At 42.3% G+C, this 25315-nt stretch overlaps 1 protein-coding gene and 1 long non-coding RNA gene across 6 annotated transcripts in view; one reads left to right on the top strand and one right to left on the bottom strand.

Moving 5' to 3' along the window:
• The window catches only part of epb41l2 (erythrocyte membrane protein band 4.1 like 2), a 46657-nt gene extending 28860 nt beyond the window's left edge, over window positions 1-17797 (top strand). The window contains exons 11-23 of one of the 5 annotated variants that reach the window (XM_053445907.1): window positions 268-420; window positions 787-884; window positions 1286-1458; window positions 2550-2635; window positions 7137-7196; window positions 9255-9422; window positions 11240-11308; window positions 11687-12331; window positions 13560-13688; window positions 13958-14056; window positions 14373-14453; window positions 15821-15935; window positions 16273-17797. In XM_053445907.1, the coding sequence (XP_053301882.1) occupies window positions 268-420; window positions 787-884; window positions 1286-1458; window positions 2550-2635; window positions 7137-7196; window positions 9255-9422; window positions 11240-11308; window positions 11687-12331; window positions 13560-13688; window positions 13958-14056; window positions 14373-14453; window positions 15821-15925 (1866 nt within the window). In that variant the 3' untranslated portion in view covers window positions 15926-15935; window positions 16273-17797. Of the gene's footprint in view, window positions 1-267; window positions 421-786; window positions 885-1285; window positions 1459-2549; window positions 2636-6393; window positions 6427-7136; window positions 7197-9254; window positions 9423-11239; window positions 11309-11686; window positions 12332-13559; window positions 13689-13957; window positions 14057-14372; window positions 14454-15820; window positions 15936-16272 lie in introns of all 5 variants that reach the window. The other 4 variants (XM_053445908.1, XM_053445909.1, XM_053445910.1 and 1 more) reach the window with 4 other exon arrangements.
• Window positions 17798-19400: 1603 nt separating this feature from the next.
• LOC128460664 (uncharacterized) lies at window positions 19401-24423 on the bottom strand. Its single transcript, XR_008342230.1, has 3 exons — window positions 23837-24423; window positions 22298-22485; window positions 19401-20112 (listed from the first exon to the last, which is right to left on the bottom strand). It is a non-coding gene; the product is annotated as an uncharacterized LOC128460664 (long non-coding RNA).
• Window positions 24424-25315: the final 892 nt, after the last annotated feature.

Genomic DNA, 25315 nt, shown 5'->3' with positions numbered 1-25315 from the left:
CTCTGTTCATTCACCACTATAATCAATACCCCCCTTACCATTACCAGATGGCTTTGGACTTAAAAGCTTTGTAAGTGAGCTAGTCTGCTGTGTTACTGTGCTGTACAACTGTGTGCGTGCGCGTGTGTGGTGCAATTGAGTTTGTTGACTATAAGCAGACTGCTTTAGAAATCAATTGATGTACGGTGTGATCTGATTACGTAACTACTCAAGAATTTGATAATGAAATAACTTTAAAGTACATTTGATCTGTGTGTTTTTTCTCAGGATTCTGAGGGTGTGGACATCATGCTTGGTGTGTGTGCCAACGGACTCCTGGTTTACAAAGACAGGCTTCGGATAAATCGTTTCGCTTGGCCCAAAATACTGAAGATTTCATACAAGAGGAACAACTTCTACATCAAGATCAGACCAGGAGAGGTGTGTGACCAGACACATACACATGCTGTGGCTCAGGGGTTAGAGCGGTCGACCTCTAACCAGGAGGTCAGCGGTTTCGATCCCTGTCTTCCCCAGTCCGAATGCTAGAGTGTCCTTGGGCAGGTTATTTAAACTGTGCCGTAAAGCACTTTGAGTGTGCATCAAGACTAGAAGTGCTATTTGATTACAGGAGGAGTGGCGCCTGTGTAAAACATGCCGGAGACGGGGCATGTCTAATGTATTATTAAATTTTTTCAGTTTTGAAAAAGAATACCACGCAGTGTCTGTTGTGTGGTGGAAATGTGATTTTCTTCCCGTGGTGGTTAAAATATCTTGATTGTGGCTTCTCATTTTTGTCTTCGATAGACGGAGCAGTTCGAGAGCACGGTGGGATTCAAACTCCAGAACCATCGATCTGCCAAAAAGCTGTGGAAAGTCTGCGTTGAGAATCACAGTTTCTTCAGGTAGAAGTGCAAACACACACACACAATATGAAGAGCACATGTATTGTATATGGACATGGACTTCAGAGATTTACCTATTGTGTTTGTCGTATCGAAACAAGTCTAATGCTCTGGAGCAAAACATACACAATAATGCACAAAAATGAAAAAAGTGCTGTGTTGCTGTGTTTGTAGTGTGTGCTCCGTCTGCGTGTTTGGAAGAGCGAGAGGAATAAGCTTTAATATCCTGTTGCAGGATGCGTTGCCTGGAAATATTTTGTTTCTCTTCCACATGGATACATAACTGCAGCCATTTAGTTTTATTGCCAAGTAAATGACTGAATATGATTTCCAATGTATTCACCTCTGGTGTATTCCCTCGTCTCTGTTTTCCTTCCTCCATCTGTTTCTCGTCCCTGTAGGTTAAACGCACCAGAGCCTCCTACCAAGGCCCGCTTCTTGACCCTGGGCTCCAAGTTCCGCTACAGCGGACGCACCCAGGCCCAGACCCGCGTGGCCAGCTCCCTCATAGACCGACCCGCACCCAACTTTGAACGCACCTCATCGAAACGCATCAGCCGCAGTCTGGACGGAGGTAACACAGACTCGCACAACACTCAAAACACTGCATTCCACCAGCTTCACTCTGAACAATATTTAATGAATGGACAGAGGGACGGAAAGAGGAATGGAAGGAATGATGGGCAAGTGGAAGCAGGGTCGTGTGTGTGTGTGTGTGTGTGTGTGTGTGTGTGTGTGTGTGTGTGTGTGTGTGTGTGTGTGTGTGTGTGTGTGTGTGTGTGTGTGTGTGTGTGTGTGTGTGTGTGTGTGTGTGTGTGTGTGTGTGTGTGTGTGTGTGTGTGTGTAAAATGCTCAGTCTGACCAGATACAGGAAATAGCTGCAGCATATGTTTCCTGTCACACAAAGAGAGACAGAAGGAGAAAGAAAGAAATGAAAAGAGAGCATGTCATGTGTTTGTCAAAGAAAGAGGCCCCTGTAATGAAAGAAATGCCTCATGTAGATACACAGCAGTTCATTCTGTGACACACACACATTTCATGATGAAAAACATGGGGGAGATAAGCACGGATCACAAACTCCAACACAAAAATTGAGAAGTACACAATGACTCCAAACTGTGAAGTGATCTCATGTGCTGTCAAAATACCTGGGACTAATTCTGTCTATATTTCTACAGAATCATTATACTTTATATATTTCATAGTGCTTAAAATCAGTGTTCTCGTTATATCAAACACATATTTGATTGTCTTTTTTGGGGGGCGGGGTGTTCCGGATTCGAGTAACAGCGCCCCTCATGAAGCTGTGCCTCTGTTTCCTATGTGATCTGATGATATATTCCACTGACTGACAATGCCCCCTGCTGGACACTTTACTCCATTACAAAGCATCATCATTGTTATGGAATAAAATCCAGGAAATTCCCATATTTAGTTTTTGAAGTATCATGGCTATAACCTCAATTCAAACTTCTGTTGTCATTGCTATTTGCCCTTGTATTGGGATTAAATTGACAGCTGACTCTGACCCCCATGCATACTACTGGTTTTATGCCAATGATGAATAAGTGGTCAAAGATCAGACCTGTGTGTGTGCAAGAATCAGGCAACATTTGCGGTCTTTATTAAAATATGATTTTGTTTGTGTATTTATTTTTCCTTCAGCCCCAATGATCAGCATAACTGAGGCTGGAAGGGACACAGCTGAGAACGGACGTGAGCCGCACCTGGAGCTCCACTCTGATTCAAAGGTGTGTGGGCGTGTGTGTGCAAATGTGGGTTTGTATATGTGTGTGTGTGCGTACATAAAGGGTGGATAAAAGGTGTGGGTAAATATTAGCGTGTCAGGACAACATGACCAGTAAGAAAGTTGTAGATCAAGTCTTTTTTATTTGTCTATTTGTTGTCATTACAGTGACTTCACATTTTCCCACAGGTTCTACTCAGGTCTTTTTATGTCAGAGAGACGATCTGTATTTGTTTTGATGCAGAACTTGTATCAAATAGACTTAAAGTTCTGTTATGTGATACACTGATGCCCTCTGGTCTGAGGGTGTGGACAATAAGAGTCATGTGCTTCAGTCATTTCTGTTTTCTCCTGATTCTCCTCTATTAGGTGGAATACCTAGCCACCCTCCGTGTTTGTCTTTTTAATATGTGAATACATACATAAACAAAGAGGGAGCACAGACTTACTAGACTGACCGAGAACATATCTTAGTATTTCAAACTTTGGTTTTTACTACAGCAGCTAAAGTAGCAATTCATCACAACCCCTAGGCTGCAAACCTCTAGATCTACTCTTAATTCCTGTACTGAGGATCAGTGTCCAGTCCTGAACTAATCCAGTCTCTGCCCAGCGCAGGACTATAATGTGGATTACAACAGTTTGCGATGCATGCCTCCTGTCCCCCACCTGCCCTTTCCCCTCCCCACCCTCGCTCACACCCCAGCACCTGTGCACTGTGGATCTCTATCTGAACCTTCCTGTAGTGGCGGCCCCCTGTTGACACCGTTTCTGCACACGACTGTACTCTGCACTATGCTGTGTTCACTTTTAACCTACTGTGTTGTGCTGTGCACTGACTAATGTTATGTCTCTTCCCCTCTCTCTTTTTTCCTTCACACATTTTATTTTTGCTTTTGTTCACTCCCCTCTTGCATGCCGTCATTTTTGCCACCATTTCATGAAAATGGAACATCGGGTGTTTTCTTTTTAACGTATTTCACTTCGCTGCTGCTTGCTTCACTTCGTGGGTGTGTGTCTGCACGGGTCTCTCGTCTTTTCCCATGTCTCCTGGCTGTTTTTTTTTTATCTCTTCCCCTGTCTCGTTGAATCCTTCTTCCCCTCTTTTTCCTTCTTCTTCCTCCTCCTCCAGTCAATCTTCATGTTTCCTCTCTCCTTCTCCTCATCGTCCTCACTCTCCTCCATGCCCCCATCCCTCGACTCCATCTCTGAGCTCGACAACGGCCTGTCAGACATCTCCGAAGACGAGGACCATACCGACGACACGGCCGCCTCACACACACCCTTGGCCCCTCCGTCTTGCGTTTCCATCGCGTCCGAACAGCAATTGGCTGATTCTAAACATCTTGCACTAAACCCTCAAGCCTTTAGCCCACTCACCAACTCCCAAACATGCACTACTGAGGTTTCAGGAGTTGAGGAGAGCTGCCAGGCCGAAACCAGAGCAACATCAAATTGGCGAATGTGGTTCTCTCTGCGAGGGGTGGTGAATTATGTTTCGTTCGTCCTGTGTTTTCTCTCCGTGTCGAGAAAGAACGTAAACATGTTTCATCCCACAAAGCTATTTTCAGGATTACTAAAGAAATTGCGATTTTTGACCCTGTCTGTGTCTAAGGTGATGTACCAGTCTGCAGAGAAACTAAAGATTTTCACCCTTAGTCTCCCCCGAATAACGACGTCCCGATTACACCAAATTCTTAACGGTATGGCAACAAAAAGTAATCATTTCATGACCCTTGTTACAAATCAGTTCCCTGCTAAGTTCATTAGTTTGGTGCCGGCTTGTCCTTTGTACCCAACACAGCTGCGTTTGCCCTTAGTGTCTTCTCTCCCCTGTCCTCTAGCTGTCTCTTCCGTATCCCCCCTCTCTTCTCTGTCCTTCACTTCCTACCTGTTCTCCCTCCTGTCCACCTTCTCTCGCTCTAAGCTAACAGCATCGGTGCATCGCTACCTTTTAAACCCGTCCCCTCTGCTCCTCCCTTGCCTGTTAGTCGTCTTCCTCTTGGTTGTGATGCTGACAGCGAGCCAGTCGTTGGTCTTGGCCCTGATCTTAGCCGCGCCCCTCGGCCTGACCCTCTGTTACCTAGAGAACATGGTCTCCAGTCAGCGGAGGGCTGTTTTGCCCAGGTTGGTCACTGAACGGTCGAATGATCAGGCTGACGATCAGTTAAGCTCTGGTTTCGGCAGGCAGGCGTCTCCTCTGACGCAGACGCACACGCCTCCTCGCATCAGGCACCACGCTCACACAAGTTCCACCTGGACGCAAGAGATGTGCGATCCCGCCGCATAAACACGCCCACTCATACAACCTGATATCTCACCCACCACCCTCTCCCACTCCTCTTCTATGTTTGAATGTCTTAACTTTATATCTGTCACCAACACGTCCTTTACCTGACTTGAATTTATTTTTCTCACCTGTCCGCCCTCCCAGCCCCACTGTGGTGTTTATAATGAAGAGTATAGAATAAAATACGCAAGATTAAGAGTTAATATAATATGATTAATAATGAAATAGAGAAACTATGTTTATGTTGTTAATATAGCTATATAAGAAAAGTATATCAAGAAATGTAAATATCATACAGAGAATGTGAATGAGAGATTTCAAATTTAAGTTACAAACGCTAAATACAACAACATGCAATGTTGTGGAGAACATATTTTGGGAGAAGTTTCCGCTTTCATGCTTAAAAGGTATCCCGCCTCAGTGCTGCAGATTAATATTGCGCTCATCAAATGATGTAACATAATGGTATTTACTGGTAAAATGCTTATTTTTAAACAAAATTAATCAGTTACTGCATTTGGCCTTTGTCGTGTAGAGAAAAGATTAGTTGTATATTAGATGTTGCAACTGTACATACAGATAAATACCCTAAACACCCGTGAGGCGTATTGAATTTGTATATTGTTGCTAATGAATATTAAGAGTAAACAGTGTTACACTCTAATCCCCGTGGTTCAGGCCTCTCTCCCAACCCCTGTTTGCTTTGTTTTAAGTAAATGTATAGTGGCATTTATGAGGCGGGCACATGTCAAAGAATACAGGCCCATTTTTCTCATTGTCAGAGTTACTAAGTAGAAGTCTCTCTAAATGAAAGCCGTATCTTTGACAAAAAATTTCGTTGCACTTAGCTCCAAGAAGATTGCTCCATGATCTGGTGTCCTAAAGAGCTGCACAGGAGCTGTCGTTGCATTTTACTTTGGAATGCATACAATCAATGTTACCTGGTTTTTAATATGTTCTAAATTTGTATCATAGGATAAGAATAGACTTTAAAATAGACTTTAAAAACGATCTTTTTAGATATTGTGCAATAGCAGTCAGTAGCTGTCTCCTGTTACAGACCCTCCAGTGCTCCTGCCATGTTAAATGGGTTTGTTGGTGTGGTGCTAAAGCCACATGACCAGCAGGCGTCCCTAACGCCGAGGTTGCTGGGAGAAGAACGTTTCCATTATCCATTTCACATGTCTTTCTTTCTGTGGGCCCCTATATCCATTTTGTCATGACTACCACCTCCATGGCTGCCACATTGAAGGTTAAGGAGGTGGACTTAAGCCCTGGTGATGTTGAAGCCACATCTGCCCAGGTCGGTAGGGCCTGTCTTCTCCCAGCATGCTTTTCAAATTCTTCAGAAAAATAATGTAACGGTAATAAAATATAGGAGTGTAAAGATGGTGGTGAATAGTGGAGCACCCATGTGTAGCAAACCTAACCTGTCCTTGCTCTCTCCCTCCCTAACTTTAACCCACCCGCAGTCGCTTGGAGCCGATGAGGTTACCCCCTCCCAGGTTCATACAAAGCTATTGGTTATTTGATTGTGCGTATTTGGTCTGTCAATCATTTGCTCTGCCTGTGTTGGTTGGTCTGTTGGTGTGGTTCACTCTTACAGGGGGGAGTTGCCCTAATGCGAAGACATTGAGTCAGTTTTTCAATTTCTCACTTACTAAAGACCCAATCTGGAATATGTTGCATTAAACAACATTTAAAACATGCAAAAATGTAAGACTGTTAAGTTATAAGCCTTATTCGTTACATGTGGATTTCAGATTGGGTCTGAGAATAAAAACTGATTCTGAACGGGCACTTTCACCTAAAATCTGCACTTTCGTTTGCAACCGCCACGGCTTCTGGTTTCACCGATTGAGTTTATTTTCTGGTCCGTTTCTGTGGTTCTGCTTGAAATGTATAATGGTGATCACTGCAAGCACTTTGGGGTCTGTGTTAATGTTTGTGTTTTGAATGCTTTGAATTCTTAACATGAGTGTGAGTGCTAATCCCATTTTATTACCATTAGAAAACCCAAAATGTTTATCATGGTGTTTGTACCTCCAGCCTGGTCACCACATGTTTAAACTTTTGTTTATGAAAGTATTTAGAATTAATTTATTATAACTTTAGTTTTTTTAATCTGTACAGTTTAAAAGCAGTGATAAACTTTATTACAATTATAAAATTAATTTTCTCCATTTCATTTTTTGCTGTATGTCTGCCTTTCCAGAGTCCATTGAGAGTGCATGGGGCCAATATTTATGTGAGGCACAGTAATTTAATGTTGGAGGTTGGTACTGGCGTCGTCTGATGGCTGGAAATAAGAACTACATGTCTCTTTGTACTCTGACGCCATCAGAACTACAAGTTCCTCTGTACAAGACTGCTGCCCTCTCGCACTCTCAAGCTCTGTGTGCATGCATGTGTTGGTTTATGCGTGTGGATGTTTGTCCATCAGGTCGACCTTCATTCCAGCTATTGGAAATTGTTCTTGTCGTTTGTTATTTAAAAAAAATGTGTTTTGATCAATTCACATTCACGTGGCAGCCATTCTGCACAGGTGGGCTAGAACATTTTACGAAGATGTTATAAAATATAAATCATGTGTTATTTAAAGCTCAACCAATCAATGTTTAAAATAGCCCTGAGATTTGAACACAGCATACCACCCAGCGCTAAATCAATCATAGTGGGACATTTTGCAGGCGAAGACTTTTCCCTCTGGAGTTGTAGATATAAAAATAGAAAAAAGAGCCAGGGGATAATGAATGTTGGATTTAACTTTTTAGAATGTTAACTTTACCAACTTTCCAAGGTCTTAATATGTCAGACGGTTTTTAGCTTGTTTTGGAGTTCTGCGTTTATATCGCTAAACATACAAATAATGCATATTACATTTTAATTGATTTGATCAGGAACGTTAACTGGAGGTTATGTTTATAACCAAAGTTTCCTGAGGGGTGGGAGCACTTAACCCTTAACCATGTGAACAACTAAGATATTTTCTGCATTGAGTCTGTGAAATTCAAATCACATATTTGTTGTTAATCTTTTTCACAACAGTAAAAGATAGACTATAGCTCCTCCAGGATATTTCCCTGCCTTGGTGTTCAGAGTGGCTGCTTTGTGAATAGGTTCAGTGGTGTGTGTGTGTGTCTTTCATGCATGCTTTTTGCATGTCGAATGCTGTTTCGTGACAGTTTGATCTCGATGTGTTTCCAATCCTTGACTGGTTTCAAAGAGTTTGATTATTTCCAGGCAGCTGCATCTAACCTGACTAATCCGGCCTCCCTAACATGTATGAGGAGCTCTGTTCCTCTTTTCTGGTGATTGGCTGCTAGCGTCGTGTGACATGTGGTTTGATAACTCACTAAAACAACAACAAAATTAAATTGTGTGCAACATGGGACTGATAGTGATGCTTTGCCAGGTGGTATTTGTAGGAGAACAGAAGCCTACATGGCATGTAGTACTCTGTAGTACTCACTGAGTTTAGATTACTAAACCCAGTATAGTTAATTAAAGAGAGCATTACAAGAATAACACATTTTTAGAGGAATAGCTTCTTAACATACATCAGTGTGATAAGAACCTAAATGCAAGAAACTCTGTTGGAGAAAAATTAACTGATTTGTATTTTGACTTTTACTTTGATCCAAATCCCATCCTCTCACATGGAGGTAACAGGGTTTATGACCTATACTGCAGTCAACAGTCAGAGTGAGAGAGCAGGTGTTCACCACTATCAACCCCATGTTTTGACCTACTGAAGGAAAAGCACCTCAACAAGATGGCGACGCCCTGCTTCACTGCAGCCTGTTTACACACACACACACACACACACACACACACACACACACACTTCAACACAATACATGTTAACGGTCTAATCTAAGAGTTAATTGGAGGCTGCATTGAGACAGGGCATCTTTCTTGTTCCCCTTGTGATTGACAGACTAATGTTCCTGTCTCCTGTTGAACCAAAGTTTTCCCCTCCCCCTTCTCCTTCTCTCCTTCCCTCTGTTTTTTTCTCCCTCCCTCCCCACATCCATCATTTCTGTATTCATTTTACCATTTCTTTCTCTCTTTTCTCTTATTTCATGCTCCCATCCATACTTCCAACCCTCTCGTCTCTGCTCATTTCTTACCCATCATTCTTTTCTTCTCCTTTATCTACCACCTGGTCCTACCTTCTTCCCCTCCCCATCTCTGCCCCACACCTCTCATTTCTATCCCATCTTCACCCCCACCCCTCCCTTATTCAACCGTACTCATCTCATTCCCTCTCTTTCCCCTTCCTCATCTCCCTTACCCCACCTCCCCTCTTATTCATCCCCCTACCCATCAGGACCATGATAAGACCCAAGACGAGGTTCTGAAACATCAAGCTAGCATTAGCCAGCTAAAACGCTCCTTTATGGAGGCGCCACCTCCCTCTCCTCCTCAGCTCAACCAGTGGGAGAAACGTCTCACCTCCTCCCCCGCCACAACAATACGTGTTCAACAGCAACAAGTGGTATGTCCGCCTGAATGATCATGTCTCGGCAACTTGAGTTACACAGCATCTTTCCTGCTGCTCTTGTTTCAGGTTAAATTATATTTAGCAGTGATTCACAATCGATGTCATATCTTGCTGCAAAGAAAGCAGCATGCAGTCTGTACAACGGGAGGATCAATTTAGTTTGAACATGATTGAATCATACCTTAGATTTCTTTTGGCGGAGAAAAGTTTATTTTTCTTAGTCTTAAGAGGGCTTTTTCATTTGATGCTTTTGCCTTGGTGGGTTTCCAAGACCTGTTGATCATGATTCATAATGCAGTGGTTTCCAACCTCGGGGTCCCATTACCCCATTGGGGTCACAAGATAATTTCTAGGGGTCGCTAGGTGGTTGTTGAAAAAAATAACATTTATATAATCAAAATAAACATATTATAGATTGGCAAGTCATAACATCTGCTTAATAGTTATCGGGTATGGGTGGGGGGGTGCATTACCCTGAATATATTGCAGGGTCGTGACTCGTAAAGGTTGAGAACCACTGACTGAATCTTCTGTGGGAATTCTTCCTGTAAAACCATCCTAACTTCTACCATCACCTACTGTTCTTCCATTTTCAGCTGGGTACATATTATTTTTGTAGTTTTTCAAGTATATATCGTTTTTATTCTCCTGTGTATTTTGCTGAGTCTCCACTTCGCTCTCCTAAACAGATCTTACTTCTTTCCTTTAGTGTGGTCATAAGATGTGCACGGCTGCGCTTTCTTTTATTTCTGCTGAGCCTCGTCTGTATGTGCGTTTCACACGATGTGTTCTTGTGTTTTCTACTTTTCTTTGTTTGTTTTCCCTCTTTGTGTATGTGTCTGTTTGTGTTTTGCTGTAGAGCCTTGAAGAGGAGATAGCTTCTATACTTCTAAGTAGACACTCATGCACTGGCTTTTACTCAGCTGCTGACGCTGTCTGCGGCAGTACCCCTGAACTGACACTAGATGCTGCTCTTACCACATGTTCTACTGCGCTCTCTGCCACCGAGGTGCTGCTGCTGAGCATTTAGGAGTCTGTTTACTTTCATTCTCAATCCATACATACTTTACATTTGTTTGATCAATCAGTCATTAGTCCACCATTTCACTTTTTAGCTGCTTCTTATGTTGATTGATCACCTTGAAAGTAATCTGACATCCTGCATTGCTTCTGTTAACGGAGGCTGCTTGAACAGATGCTTTATATCGATGGCTGCTGTAGATGAATGTTATTCTGAGGCCGAATGAACTGCAGATGCAGAATGGGCATGACGATGCTTCTCAAAAACAACTCACAGATGTGAATGGTGGTGTTTGTTAATGTGTTTGTTCAGTGAAGGCCAATGAGTGTGGTCCGAATGTAAATGTGACGATCGGCTCTGTGCTCTTATCTTTGCTTCATCCGCAACTTCAGGAAAGAAAAACTAAAGTGCTAAAAGCAGCAGGTATTGAAGCAGCAGTTTCCATCATTAGGAAACGTAATGTGTTTACATGAGCTTTAAAAATAGCTCAGAAGACACTGTAAAGAGTGGACTTTGACCTAAATTTATTACATCATGACATGTTTTGCTGCCATTCAAACACATTGCTAACTTCAATACTGCTTCTATATGAGTGAAGATGAGTTTTTCTGTTCCTCCATGGGAAATTCACTTCAATCCATCTTATTTTTCTCCTTTCTGCTCTTTATCTCATCTGCTCTTTATTGCCTGATGCAATAAATAGCATCGTCCTATAACTAACTGCTAACACTGATGATGTCACTGCTGCTGTTTGATTGATGATTGTCATGGTAACCCCCCTGTCACGCAGGTGAGTGTGCCCGATGTGGAAGCGGCCGCGGCTGATAGTTCGATCCCTGATACCAAAGAACCTGCAAAGGTGGTCCTAACTTTCTTCTATTAATCCATCCAGCCGTCCATCGATCCACCGTTTTCTTCATTCCTTCATTCATTTGTCACTTTCAGCTTCAGATCTCCTCCTCTTCCTACAGCCGTCCATTCCTTGGCTTTTCATCTGTTTTCCAACATGTTCTCACATTCTCACGTCTTTTTGTCAACAGTTGAACATCTTCATCGTCTTTCTGATTTCGCTTCGTATTTATTTATTTTGAGTTAAGATGTCTCATTTTTTTTATGTTCAATGATCATGTTTTGTTTTTTTGTTTTTGTCTCCATGCGTTTGTTGTGTATGTGTGCGCACTTAAATCTGTGTGCGTGTGTGGTTGTGCACTATGTGTACATGCGTGCTTGTGTATAGACGGCCGAAGTCGAAATTGAAGAAATCGTTGTCGTGGAAGAGGTTTCCAAAGCAACCAAACCGGGATTTGTCACAGTTACAGCCACTTCTCCTGCTGTCCCAACCACAGAGCAGGAAACAAGAGAACAGGAAGTGAAGGTTGAGGAAAAAGTAGTGGTGACAGAGGAAGCTAAAGCGGCGAAGCAGGCGAGCGTTTCATCTGAAAGCGAGAGCGAGGAAGAAGCCGAGTACCACCCAAATGTCCCTGTGTCCATCTCTCATACACAAATACTGGAGGAGAAAGAAGAAGAGGAGGAGGAGGAAGACCAGGTTGACCAACAGGAAGACAAGACAACGGAGCAGGACACTCCAGAAGTTTCCTTCCCGCCAGCTGAAGTCCTTCATTCTGCAGAAGAAACCAGCCGAGCGGTAGAGGAGTCAGAGGCAGGGGACAAGAACGCAGAGGAGGAGAAAGAAGGTGAGAGGGAGGAAAGCACCAACGATCTGATGACGGCACCAGACGAAGCTCCTAATGGCCTCAACCCAGCTGAGGAGGCCGTGAGCGGGTTGGCCACCCACCCAGACGAGGAGGTGGAACCCAAAATGAACGGACAAGCCTCATTGGCTGAAGCAGAACCCCGGCCACATGTTATTTGTTGCTCTGAGGTAAAGTCTTCACTGGGCCGGCTTTGGAGCTTCCCTGGGCCTTGACCCTCTCCTGCCAACTGTAGAAACACCCACTTCTTTTTCCTTCCTCCTGCTTTCCACAGTGCCGGTTTCCTTCCTGCTTGTGTGAATATTTAAGCCCCATGTACATCCTCACACTCATCTTTGTCCTGTGAAAATGAAACCTCTTTAGGAGTCACAGTCCAATCCCAGTAAATCAGACAAAAGATAATCGTAAACACACAATTTACCACCACGGTCTGTGTCAAGATATCACACGTTATATAATTGATTTGTCTTTATTTTGATTTTCACCATATTCATATATTTTAAAGTTTCTGTCAACTACTATCATCATCCTTCATATCACAACCAACATGACTAGTCCACTCCTGCTGTGCACAGTGTGACCGCCTCCTACTCTCCATTGTAATTCAGTGTTGTGAAGTAAATGGGGCCTAAGCTGGGAAATGCATGTTGCTTTTAGATTGTAAAATCTTCTTATGCATGCTGTATTTCACCTTTTTGGTGTGTTTGCATGCGTGTGTGTGTTTGTGTGTGTGTGTGTTTCCTCCGTGTGCTTTGGCGGTGACGCTTCTCTTATCTTTGTTGGCGTTTTAATTGGCTTGTCGCAGTCACCGCGGCAACAGCACTGTAGGAAATCGTCATTGCCAAACACTTTTGAAATACCAACCCCCCCATTTGAATGTCATCTCGTGCATGTTGTTGTTTACATTTTAATTGCCGGCCTGTTTGCCAGCCACTCGAGTGTCGTTTGTGTTGCCGGCTCATGTTGTATGCGTGTTCGTGCCGTGTCGTCCTCCGAGCTGCATGTCGACACCAAAGATCTTTGTTGATGTAGTTGTGCTGCTGTTGTAGCTGTTGCTCTCACCTGGCGTTAAATAGCCGTTGTCCTGTTGTGAGTTTCGATGTGCGAGTTGGGGAGCTCCTGTTTTCTTGCATGACGTTTGCTGCATTCACTTGCATACGCTGTGTTTATACATCCACATCTAATGCTGTGTACCACTGGCACATGGCACCTCTCTTTCAAAACAATGAATTCTAATGTATCTGACAGCTACAGTTAATTTGATGATGATTAAATACACATTTCGAGCTAAATTCATAGACCTAGACCTGTTTGTGTGTTTCCCTAACTGTCTCAGCTCTAATGTATTAACCCTCTCTCCCCCCCCCCCCCTCACGTCTCTCTCTCCTCCCTCCCCAGCCACCTGTGGTAAAGACAGAAATGGTGACTATATCAGACACGTTCGCAGCCCAGAAAACTGAGATAGCCACAAAAGAAGTGCCCATCGTACACACGGAAACCAAGACCATCACTTACGAAGCCGCACAGGTGCACACTTACGAGCCACAGGGAGCTTTTATTTTCTTTTATTCTCATTTGTGTGTGTGTGTTTGTGTTTTAGCATTCAGAGTCCATGTTGTACTTGTGTGAATCATTTAGACCTTGTTATATTTTAAAAGCGTATTAATGATAATGTTCCTAAGTCCTTCTTTTCTAGCAACAGTGCATGCCGCCATCATTCATTCCTCAAAGACGTAGGAGGGATTTCCTGGTGTGTATCCTCAGCTGATTATTCCTCTCTGTCTCCCTGTCATCAGTTGGATGGGAACGGCGACGGTGAGCCCGGAGTGTTGATGACTGCTCAGACGATCACCTCTGAATCTCTGTGTACTACTACAACCACACACATTACCAAGGTACTCACAACTACAGACATTTACTCACTTTAAATCATGTTCATGAAACTCTACAGCCTAGATCTCCATGGCAACTGTGCATGCTGTGTAACAGTACCCTAATACAGTGTTCATGCTTTGTGTTCTGTGCCCTCATTTATCTTGGTTAAGCAGTGGTGCTCACATCCGATAATTGGTTAATCTGATTTGACTTGTTGGACTGTTTAGTCAATACTGGCCTCAGCTGTGTCTCAACTGCACTCAGGTCAGCCCTTGACTGTTCCTGAAGAATCCATCATATCACATATCAAAGTATTGCTTTACATTTATCTTCCAGACGTTAAAGGGTGGCCTATCAGAGACGAGGATTGAGAAACGCATAGTCATCACTGGCGACTGCGACATCGACCACGACCAGGTCAGATCTCAGTCACACAGCTGATCATCCAGCTGTTTCAGCAGCTGGGTCTATGGGTCCCTGTATTCTGTCCAGATGTGTATGTGTGGTGTGGAATCAGCTGCTCCTTCAGATTCTGAAGCTTCAATGTGGGATTTCTTTTCTTAGAATAAAAATGGTGATAGGGAAACGAGGAAGGTGGCTGCAGTCAGTCTATTTTATTGTGCTTTACAGAGGTTGTTATCTGGTTGACTAGATTGAAGGGAACAAATGCACATCTGGTGACATGTTGAACATGTTGCTTGAAGTCTGAGTGCACAATTTAATTTATTATCCACTTAACAAAGAAATGCCTGCAAGTCATAACTCATTGGCTGCTTCATCAGTCTCTTCACCTCCATCACATCCATACGTCGAGAGAACTGCCGTGACCTTTCTTTGCTGCGGTGTCTCATTTTGTTGCTTGTTTTTGGTTAATTTGATATTCTGTCTTTACCTGTGAGGAAATCAAATATTTGCTGATGTGATAAAACTGCTACATGCTAAAGCTACATGGAGGAGACGACAGCTGAGTTAGTGCAGCCCAACACGCTGGGAGGATTTGATATGAAACAGTGACCGTGAGGTCTAAGTGCAGACTTTCAGCTTTTGAGGATGTTTACATTCTGATAAGTTCCTCTAGTCATCCATGTTCCACTAATATGAATGTGAACACTAAACAAAGTGTCACATTGTCCATATACGTACAGCCTGTTCTGGCCTTCATTGAAATATCGGTCTCCTGATGTGATAAAACACATTTCTACACCTTTCAGATATTTGAAAGGGATTATCAATTTATATTTATTTCCCTAATGAGACTTTGACTCATGCCACAAACTCTCTTCCCCGTTGTGGGACTAATGAGAGATGATATGATCTTGTAACCTGTACAACATGAGGTTCAAGGTACCAGGTTTCATGTAGCACCATCAGAATATTTCAAATATTTGAAAAGGTATTCTGTTTTATCTATTTTTGCCCCGGTTTGGATCCGCATGATCCCTCATCCGCTGTTTTAAGTTGCATGTCTGTTCTTATTTGCTGGATTCACACAAGACCAACAGATTTGTGTCACATCGAGTTGGAAATGATTATTCTTTTTTCCACTTGATGTCACTGCTCCATCTGAAGTCATTTTACTTACATACGATTTACATCCCAGTTTAACCTCCAGAAGTAAAATGATGCACATTAATTGTGAATCCAGCATTTTTGTTATTTTTGTAATGCTTCTTTTTGTTAATTTTTCATTTAACTCAATCATCTCCTCTCCCCCCCCCCCACCTCCCCCTCACTGCTTGCTGTGCTCGGTGCTGCTCCCATGTGGCTGCCTCTTGGTACTGCAGGCACTGGCCCAGGCCATTAAGGAGGCCAAAGAGCAACATCCTGACATGTCTGTTACCAGAGTGGTGGTTCATAAAGAAACTGAACTGGCGGAGGAGGAGGATTGACTGAACTCAGGTAATAATAATAATAGTAGCTAATTATTATTATTATTATTATTATTCAAGGTGAAGGTGATATTATAGATATTCAAGTGTGTAAGTGCCATTAGGGTGTTATTTGCTAAAGATAAAAATGTAAAGAAACGGAATCGACCACACGTGAAGCTGCTAAACCCATCAGCCAATCATCAAACAGGAAATCGAGGAAGAGGAGGAGATATTTCATTTAGATGGTGACTGTGTTTGTGTGTTTTTAGATCAAGAAAAAATATTTAGAATTGGAAATTACAGTAGCGTTGAGCGCTGGTCATCACAGCATAGACTCTGATTGTCTTCAACTCTTATTGTCCCAGAGCTGAAGGGCCCATCATGACTGTTCTCCTCTGTTGACGTTGAACGACCTTCATCACCCGACGACGACCGACCTTGACTGACCGATGAGGAGGAGCTGAAGAACATGAAGAAGAGAAAGATGGACGGAGAGAAGTCACCAGTCTTTTCTAACATTTCTGTGGTGCATCTAAATCCCTCACTCCAAAAACCAAGTAAAAGGAAAAAAAATCATCTCTTCACTCTTCCCGAGGGAACAAAAACGAAACCACTTTGTTAGATTAACATTTGTAGCGTGTTTTTATTTTTTAATAGAGCCTTTTTTTTTTTTTTTAACTGATTTGTTTTACAAATAGAGAGAAGATAATGAGTTTGTCATATATTGCGAAAACTAGGATTTTTAGGGATGCACTGATAACCAGTTCTGGTGACACACAGCTAATATACTGTATCATGTACTGAATATTTCACCAGTACCAGTGACCGTCAACGAAGCTGCAAGATTCAAAGCAAATTTTTAGATATTTCTACAAACAGGAAGCTGTCGAATGGAGACAGGTTTTTTTTAATCGTTATCTTAATTTGTATTTTCCTGAAAAGTAAATTGACACTGAGGTTCTTAGCTTGGAATCTGTATCAGAGTTAAAGTGGTTTTGGTGCATTCCTAAACAAGACAAAAGGTTATTTGATATTTCACAGCTCCCTCCCTCACGTCTTTAATCGGTGAGTAACTCAATGTAACTCAGTCCTTTCTAAAGACTTTACAGTAACAACTACAACTGCAAGAATCACGGAGACACAACTTGGTTTGAAACTCTTTATCAAAACATAACACAAACAAACTGTATCACTCACTGTAACACAATCATGGTCAGAGTCAGATTAAAGAAATCAACTGTGTCACATTATCACCTTTTGTTACTAATGATGACAGAAACTAGGGAGCTGTTAGGTAAAATATCGCAGCCACAAAACAATCAACCAGTAATTTTCTTTTCTTTTTTTATTCTGTCTCTTGTTCTGTAAGTATAGTTCTAATTCATCCACATTCCTTGTGTGTCGCCCAGCGGCTGAGTGAGTTCACTTTCACCGAGACGTTTTTACATTTACAGCAGGTGAATGAATCTTAATTGAGCTGTTGGACGTTTATAATACATTTTTACTGAAAGGAAATTAGAACCGAAAGTGAACTGACTGAAACGCCGGTGTATGCAACTTTCTGTACAGTAAAACTTAATGAAGGTTTAACAATGGGAGCCGTAATCCAGATTTGAATTAGCTCAACGCTATCCCTGGGCCCGCCCACTGTACGACATTGACCATTCCTGCTGGGCCTCAGGGGAGCGAGGGAGCAGACTGACGCTTGATTGGGAGAGAGAGAGGACCAGTGAACAGAGGGGAAATTGGGAGATAGAAGAGGCGCCGCGCATCGTCTACATGAGAATACAAAATAATTTGATTACTGGTGCATGTCGGCCTCTTTTTATTTATTTTTTTGCATTCTGCAGTGAGTTAAAGCTGTTTTAATATTCTTGGGACGATGCTTAATACACATTTAAATAATTCAAAAGGAGTTTTGTGCTACTGCCAGCAGAGGTACCAAAATGAGGACATGCAGCAGGAACAACTTGAAACCAGTGTCTGTGCCCAATCCAGAATAACCCAGAAAATTTCTACCAGTTTGTTAACTCTGCACTTCATTTCACTCCCGGGTTCTTTTCGTACCGACAAAATCTGCAAAAACGTTGCAACATCTGGAATTGGAATTGGCATCTCTTCATGTTTTTAACTTTGAGCGAGTTTAGATAGAGGCCACTGTGTCGACTGGTTTGAGAGTGTGTAGTTAACAGATTATCTCGGCTCATACAGCAAGTCTAGATCCGATTATTTTCGACGTGGTGCTCGCTGTGTAGTAACTGTTTCACTGCAACCAAATCATTCTGCCGTGGTAATGTGATTTTTATATACGTTTCAATTTCAAGACTTACATTTGTCTCCCACACGAGCAACCCTCCGTATCTCCCGGTGCACTACACAAACGGATACACGCGGAAACAGTTACAGCACAAACAGTAAAACGCAGCTGAAGGGGAAGAGGGTACCAGAGGGGTTGAAGTGTTCTTGAAACCTTCTGAATGGAATCTCATGATGTTTTATTCATTTCCTGTGTCCTTTTCACCCACATGTGCATCTGAATTCCACAAAAAAATGTGACCGTGTTATAAATATTGGTGGCATTAAATGGGTTTAACCGAGAAACCTGCTCTGCTGCGTTTAGTTTCGACCCGGATTTGTGTGAGCAGCGAAAGGATTCTGCAAAAAACCTGATCGATTTGTGAACAAAGAAGTGGTACAGATTTACAAAAACATTCCACCTGGACCCGCCTAGATCTCTCTGAACCCTCCATTCTGGATATAGTGGCATTTCACATTAGATTCAACAGGATCTCCTTTTAAATGAAGACATATTGACATTTGAAGTAGCGCGTACCTCTCAATTTGAAAACCTTTCAAACTTCCTCCAGATGGCGGAGCGGTGAAGATGGTCTAGGCCGGGAAACACCCGTTTGACCTCTGATTTGCAGTTCAATGACATTCTACATGAGGGCGAACCTTTAACCTGGAGCCCTCTTGCAAAGAGCCAAAGTGGCAGAGGAAGAAATAAACGTGTAACGCTGGGCAGCTTTGTAAGCTTTCACTGTTTAAACATCAGCAGCTTTTTCTCATCATTTTTCTTTTTTTCTGTGAAACTGATCTAGATGTTGAAAGGCGGGATATTTATGAGATTGTCACATCGTGTTTTATTGGGATCACTGAAGGAGCACCATTACAAATCAAATGTTCTGCCACCATTTCCTGTTCTTTCTTTCTGTTTTGCTTTGAGCCACAGATTGAGCCTCCTCTCGGGCGTCTGGGCTCTCGTCTGTCTGGTCACAGGGGCTGTGGGGCCGCGAGGTTGTTTTTTCTAAAATGTTTGCACGAGTCATTTTAACGCAAGAAAAAAAAAAGGCTGCATCAGACAGTAGTTACCACGGCAATGCCACAATGAAACTCGTGGATAAGAAACCGATGATTCTACGCCAGCTGATTTTTAAACTGTCATCATGGAGCGCGTTGTGTGGTCCGATGAAACACGCGTTTCACAATTGGCGTCTGTTCTTTACTTTCAATCTCAGGCTTTATTGAACAGTTTGGACAAATGAGATAAATTTACAGTCCGTTAAAACCAGCATCATTTTGTATTTTTAACAAAGTAAAAAAAACTCACTTTCAACAAAACTTTATAAAGAAACAAATTTTGGAAAAAGCAACCCGCTCCCACCTTGCGCTCCCGTAGCACAACCAATGATCACTGGTAGGGTTTTTTCTATCTAGCAGCTTAACTGTCTTGTCTCCCCACACAGCCACTCCTCCCCCGTGTAACACTGTTTGAATAAAGGATTGTTATACTCTCATTGGTCCTCTGTCGTTCACTCTTTTCATTGGTTGATATTAAAACTTGTAAGTTTGAGCTTTCACTCCAGAACAGTGAGTTTGGTTTAACAAAAATAGCCGATAAAGTTGTTTTCCCAAATTGTAGAAAAGTTGTAAACACATTTTCTCAACACAGATTTCCCTGAGTGTTTCAAGACGTTTCCACACATCATCTGACATCCAAACACCTTCAGCTTCCATACTGTTTAAGGCAGCTCATTCAGTTTTGTATTACTGAAATGTAGTGAAGGGTCCATATCTCTAAAAGAGTCTGTCCGGTCAGGTGTGACAGTGGGAGCCAGCGCTCCTGCTCCTCAGGTTTGTAGCTCCGTCCATCTGCCTGTGGATGGCGCTTCTGTTCTGCGGAAATCCCGACTGATCATCCTCAACTGAGGGGAGGAGAGAGAGGAAGAGTGAGAAAACATAATATGGGTCGTTAAGTACAAACCACATGTGGAGTAGCTCATTGACAGTCATACACTTATTACCAAAGTTATTTTTTTTGTTGTTCTTTTTTCAGTTATTCAGGTGGTCTAGGTTTGGGAATAAAGGCAGCATGGAAATATAAATTGTGGGAAGGGATGCAGTGTGTTTCTTCATTGATGAGGCACTGTTTTAAAGGTGCAGTGTGTGGAATTTAGTGACATCTAGTGGTGAAGTTGCATGTTGCAGCTGAATAACCCCTCACCTCAACCTCTCCTTCCAAACATGAAAGAGAACTTGTGGTAGCTTCAGTTGTCATAAAGACTAACTTCCATAAAGATGACCCGGTCCCAATGTAAATATAGTATTTCAATATAAAGGGCCCATTCTAGTGTAAAGAAAACAAGTTGTACAATTAAGATGAAACGCTATTAAAAACATCCCAGGATCATTGTAAATTCAATAGATCAAATTCACCTAGATCTTACACACTGAACCTTTTAAGTAATTAAAGTTTCAGGTGATCATTGTCACTCGGTGAATTTAGAGCTTGTAAATGGGACATTATCTCAGTTTAAGGTTGAATCTGTTGGGACACTATGAAAAGCCCAGCAGCTCTTCACCGACTCCTACACCATCCTCCTGCCTGGATCTCAAGGTTGTTCAGATGACACTTACAGCTCCTGATCTAAGATCTGTTCATATGCAGCACACTCGTACATCCACAGCAGTCGGCCCCAGCAGATGCACCTTCAGCTCCTGTGTGCTTGTGCTGTCAGAAGCATTACTATGATACACAGTGTGTTTGTGTTTAGTTTACAAATGACACACTGAACTGCAGGTGTGAGATTAGCTGTAACTGATTGTAATTGGCCTCAGAAACAGCAGATGATGCACCCACACACACACACACACACACACACACACACACAAAGGCTACCCCCAGCTCATTAATTTGACTGAAGTCACAGATCTTCAAAAACAATGTTAAATAATTTACTAAAACAGTCAAACACTGTAGTTCTGAGCAAACAGGATCATTTGCTGGTGATTTCTTTCAGATGTGGATTAGTGCACATTTTTTTTTCTTTTCTTCTATTTATGTCAGTGTGTGGGAGTGACTGAAAATAAACTTTGGTTTGTGCTAATGAGGGAACAAATGACCAAACAGCCCCAGTGTCTGTTTTTAGGAGTGTTTGGACGACAATGGTGGTTTGTGGCAAAAGGGAAAGAGCTATTTCAGACACAGATAATCCCTTGTTATTAGTGGGATCCATTTGTTATTGGTTTTTAATTGGATGTATCAAAAGTTGAAATGAAAATCCCTGGACATGTTCAGTTTGGATTTAAAGATCCGACTGGTCTTGATGGTGACACAATCATAATCAGATATCAGAACAAACTGTGATGTTAATCAGGCTGGGATTTGTTATATATTATAATGTTATTATTTATGGTTTTCTTTTTAATCCGAAATGTGAACTTTACTAAATAAAGTCTCCATAACAAATTTTTATTTTCACTTATGCTGTGAGAGAGGGAGCAGGTGATATAAGCGGAGCTGTGACCTTTTCAGGATTTGATGTCAATGTAAAGAGCAAAGGGGCGAGCTTTAAGAACACACACACACACACACACACACACACACACACACACACACACACAAACAGAGGGAGACAGATGAAGTAGCTGCTGTAGCCCTCCCGAACACACACACTGTCACGCTCACCCACACTTGAGACTTCAAATATCCTTTTGCCAACTTTTTTCTTGTTTAGTCTATTTTGGATGTTTTTCATTATTTAGAGTGAACCTTAGTTTCAAAGCCCGTGGACATTTCTTTTCTATTCGGGAACAACATGAGCTGACGAGACACAGCTGGTTGTCTGTGCGTGTGTTTGCAGATGCCAGGTGGACCTCGTGTTTTATCTTCTATAAATATGGAACAAAAACGTTCTCTCCCTTTTTTTCCCCTTTGTAGTACAGCTTATGAAGTGCTACGTTTTGTGTATTTAGTATGATGGTGCGTGCAGCCCTGCAGAGTGACTCCTCCTCAATGCGTCCACTCAGCTACACGGCCGCATAGTAAACAGAACACAGCCAAGTTGTCTGGACATGGGCTGGACATGAAAAGCTAATAGCGTTGCGTACCCTGTCTGAGCTTCCAGCTGAAATAGATAATCAGTTGCAGCAGCAGCAGAGAGACGGACAGGAACAGCAGCAGGCCGAAGAGCCACAGAGGAACAAAGCTGTCTGTGGCTCTGTCTGTGTGCATGAGGGTCTGTCGCAGGAGCAGAGCCAGATCAGCCCAGGGGCCGCTCAGCACCTCCATGCTGCTCCTGCACGGGAGAAAGCAGGAGGAAGTCAGGAAATGACCATATTTCAAAACGACATGTTATAGCAGGTATTTGCAGGACATGAGCAGGTTCAACCTTGAACTTCTACATTAATGGCATGAACATGAATGGGGAGGCATTGCCCCCTCTATGCCGGGAACAGCCAAGGTGGTCACAGAGCCAGATTAATGGCTGTGTAAAATATAGAGCCAGTGTGGAGGGATGCTGTCGTGTTACACTCCACGCATCTGATTCTGGAACACCAGCTACTGACAGTCACACACTGGGGGGGGGGGGGGGCGTTATTGAAGCTAGTTTGGTGTGGAACGAAGGGTCATCTTAATGTCAGTAGAGCTGGATCTCTTTGTAAAAGGGGCTGCGGAGCGAGAGGTAGCTCATTAAAAAACAGTCTTTTGAGAATACGGTGAAATACCAATAACATGGCAAATGTCCGTTATTTCTTCGAACCACCAAATGACTGGGATTTCCAGGCTTTTAAGTCATGGGTCGACTGGGTTGATTTATCTGAAGCCCATGTTTTACTAATAAGCCCGGTGTTTTTCACATTGTTCGAAACTATGTTAAATAATTGATGTGATTTCAATAGAGGAAGGAAAAATCCTTTAATTACTATCGATTGGCACCAAGAAGAGAGATGGCCCGTTTTATTTTTACAAATTAAAAAGAAACATGCTGTAATGTTCACACTGGCTCATCTTGGATCCTGTGGCCAGTCGATAAAAAATGCAGAACATAATGACAGTGTGCGTTAGATTTGTTTATATTCAATTTCTGCCAATAGATCCCTGTCACCTATATCTTACACACTGGACCTTTAAAGACTCACCACTCTGCATCACCAATTCATTATTATATTTTGAACTTTCGTGTTGGAATTGTAATAATTATTATTCTTGTTTTGTGGCCCAGCCCTGGTTGAAGAAATATGTTTGTTTGTTTTTTTTAGCTCTGAAACAAAGTTATCCACACTACCAAGTATAATAATACTTATATAATAATGAATTTTATAAAAAAAAGTCGAAACATCTAAAAAGCACTTTTCAAAAAACAGCTACAAGGTGTTTCACGGGTTTAAACAAATAAAAACAGGGTTAAACAACATTAGGGCACAAATATAAGAAAAAAATTGTTACAGACAGCAAAAGAGCAAAAAACTAAATAAGAACATTATAATAGGATTAAAAACAGTTGGTTAAATCACAAGCCACGAGGCCAAAAGGTGAGAACATGCTTGCATTTGCAGAAAAGTCGGACAACAACTTGCAGCCTGAAGTTCGAACTTGATGTGTCAGAGATCACATGAACAGGGAGATATTTCAAAATGTCTACTCACAGTTTCCAGGTTCCCTTAAATGCAGATATGACTGAACATATGTGGAGACAGCTGCTGGACGTTCTCACTGAGCTACTTGCATCGTCGCCCCAACAGTCGTCCTCCTAGACGCTGGATTGTCTTTCGGATTGAAGCAGCAGTCAAAGGTGACCGTCACATAAACTTCACATTTAGTTTCGAGTTCAATCCCATCACGTGTCCACGCAGGGAAATAATCCAAAGAACAATTCCTCCGTGAGAAAAGACGGTCGTTTCAGCCCAGAAGTCAAAGTCTCTGTCTCTTCATCTGTGTCTGTCTTTCATTTCTATCTTTCCCTTTGTGTTTTCTCTCTCTGTCGCTCTCTCCTATTGGTCGACGTACCACCTTAGTTGTTGTTGACGATGTGAACTTTGTTCTGTTCCAACAGTCAAACCTTGTGATTACTAAGAAGATTAGCTACACTGGCCTTGTGTGTGTGTGTGTGTGTGTGTGTGTGTGTGTGTGTGTGTGTGTGTGTGTGTGTGTGTGTGTGTGTGTGTGTGTGTGTGTGTGTGTGTGTGTGTGTGTGTGTGTGTGTGTGTGTGTGTGTTTTATGTGTCACAATGAGATATAGTGTAGTGTGTGAGGGTTTACTGCAGGTTTCAGGGTATTTGAAACATGAAAATGTGGTAATACCTTTTCATCCTGCGAGTGTGTACTTTGGGGCTCCAGTAATGTCACGACTGTTGAACCTTAGACCTGTGTCACTGTGTCACAACACACACACACACACACAGAGACACACACACTGTCTTTTACTCAGCCGGTTTCTACTTTGTGTTATCTCCCGCTGTCTTTTCTCTCTGTCTCTTCTGTCTCTGTCTGCCTTCGATCACTGGCGGTGCTGATCAGGTTAATCAGGAACTGATAACCCTGAATGTGTTGTCACGACTAATTGAAGAATGACTACAAAGGGAAGTATCGATGCTGAAATCCCCAGTGTGTCGTGTGGCCCCTGTTGGAAGGACACACATCCAGGTTTTTAGTTCGATAAGCAGTTGATTATTTCATTCCAGCAGATATGAAGCAACATTTACATCTGAGTTTCTCACCCACTTGTTAACTTAATCAGATATACACTCTCATTTTTACCAGTGTTTGGTCTTCACCAGCCCCTGAGGGAAATGTCTGTCTTTACTCGCTTAATGTTCACCAGTTAGTCTTCCATTTGTTTAGTACAGCTATTAGCACAATGGGTTTTAGAGCCTTCCCATTGAAAACAGCTGCCTGCTATGTTGCCAAAGTAATGGGAATAGTGGGGCAAACATGGAGAGATGAGCCTAACTGCAGAAACTGCTCATGGATGTATGAGTAATTTTTTTCTCATTACACCTGGCCAATTATTCTAATGTTTATATAAAAACTGAGCTTTTACCTCAGGGAAGTTTATGAACACTGATGTAAAATTCAGTTTTTGGTTTATTTTTATCCCAACTCTTCTGTTTTTGTTTCAATTTCAG

Source organism: Pleuronectes platessa, chromosome 17, assembly GCF_947347685.1.
Source record: "Pleuronectes platessa chromosome 17, fPlePla1.1, whole genome shotgun sequence".
In the NCBI taxonomy this organism is placed as follows: domain Eukaryota; kingdom Metazoa; phylum Chordata; class Actinopteri; order Pleuronectiformes; family Pleuronectidae; genus Pleuronectes; species Pleuronectes platessa.
This window is presented reverse-complemented; position numbering and strand designations above follow the sequence as displayed.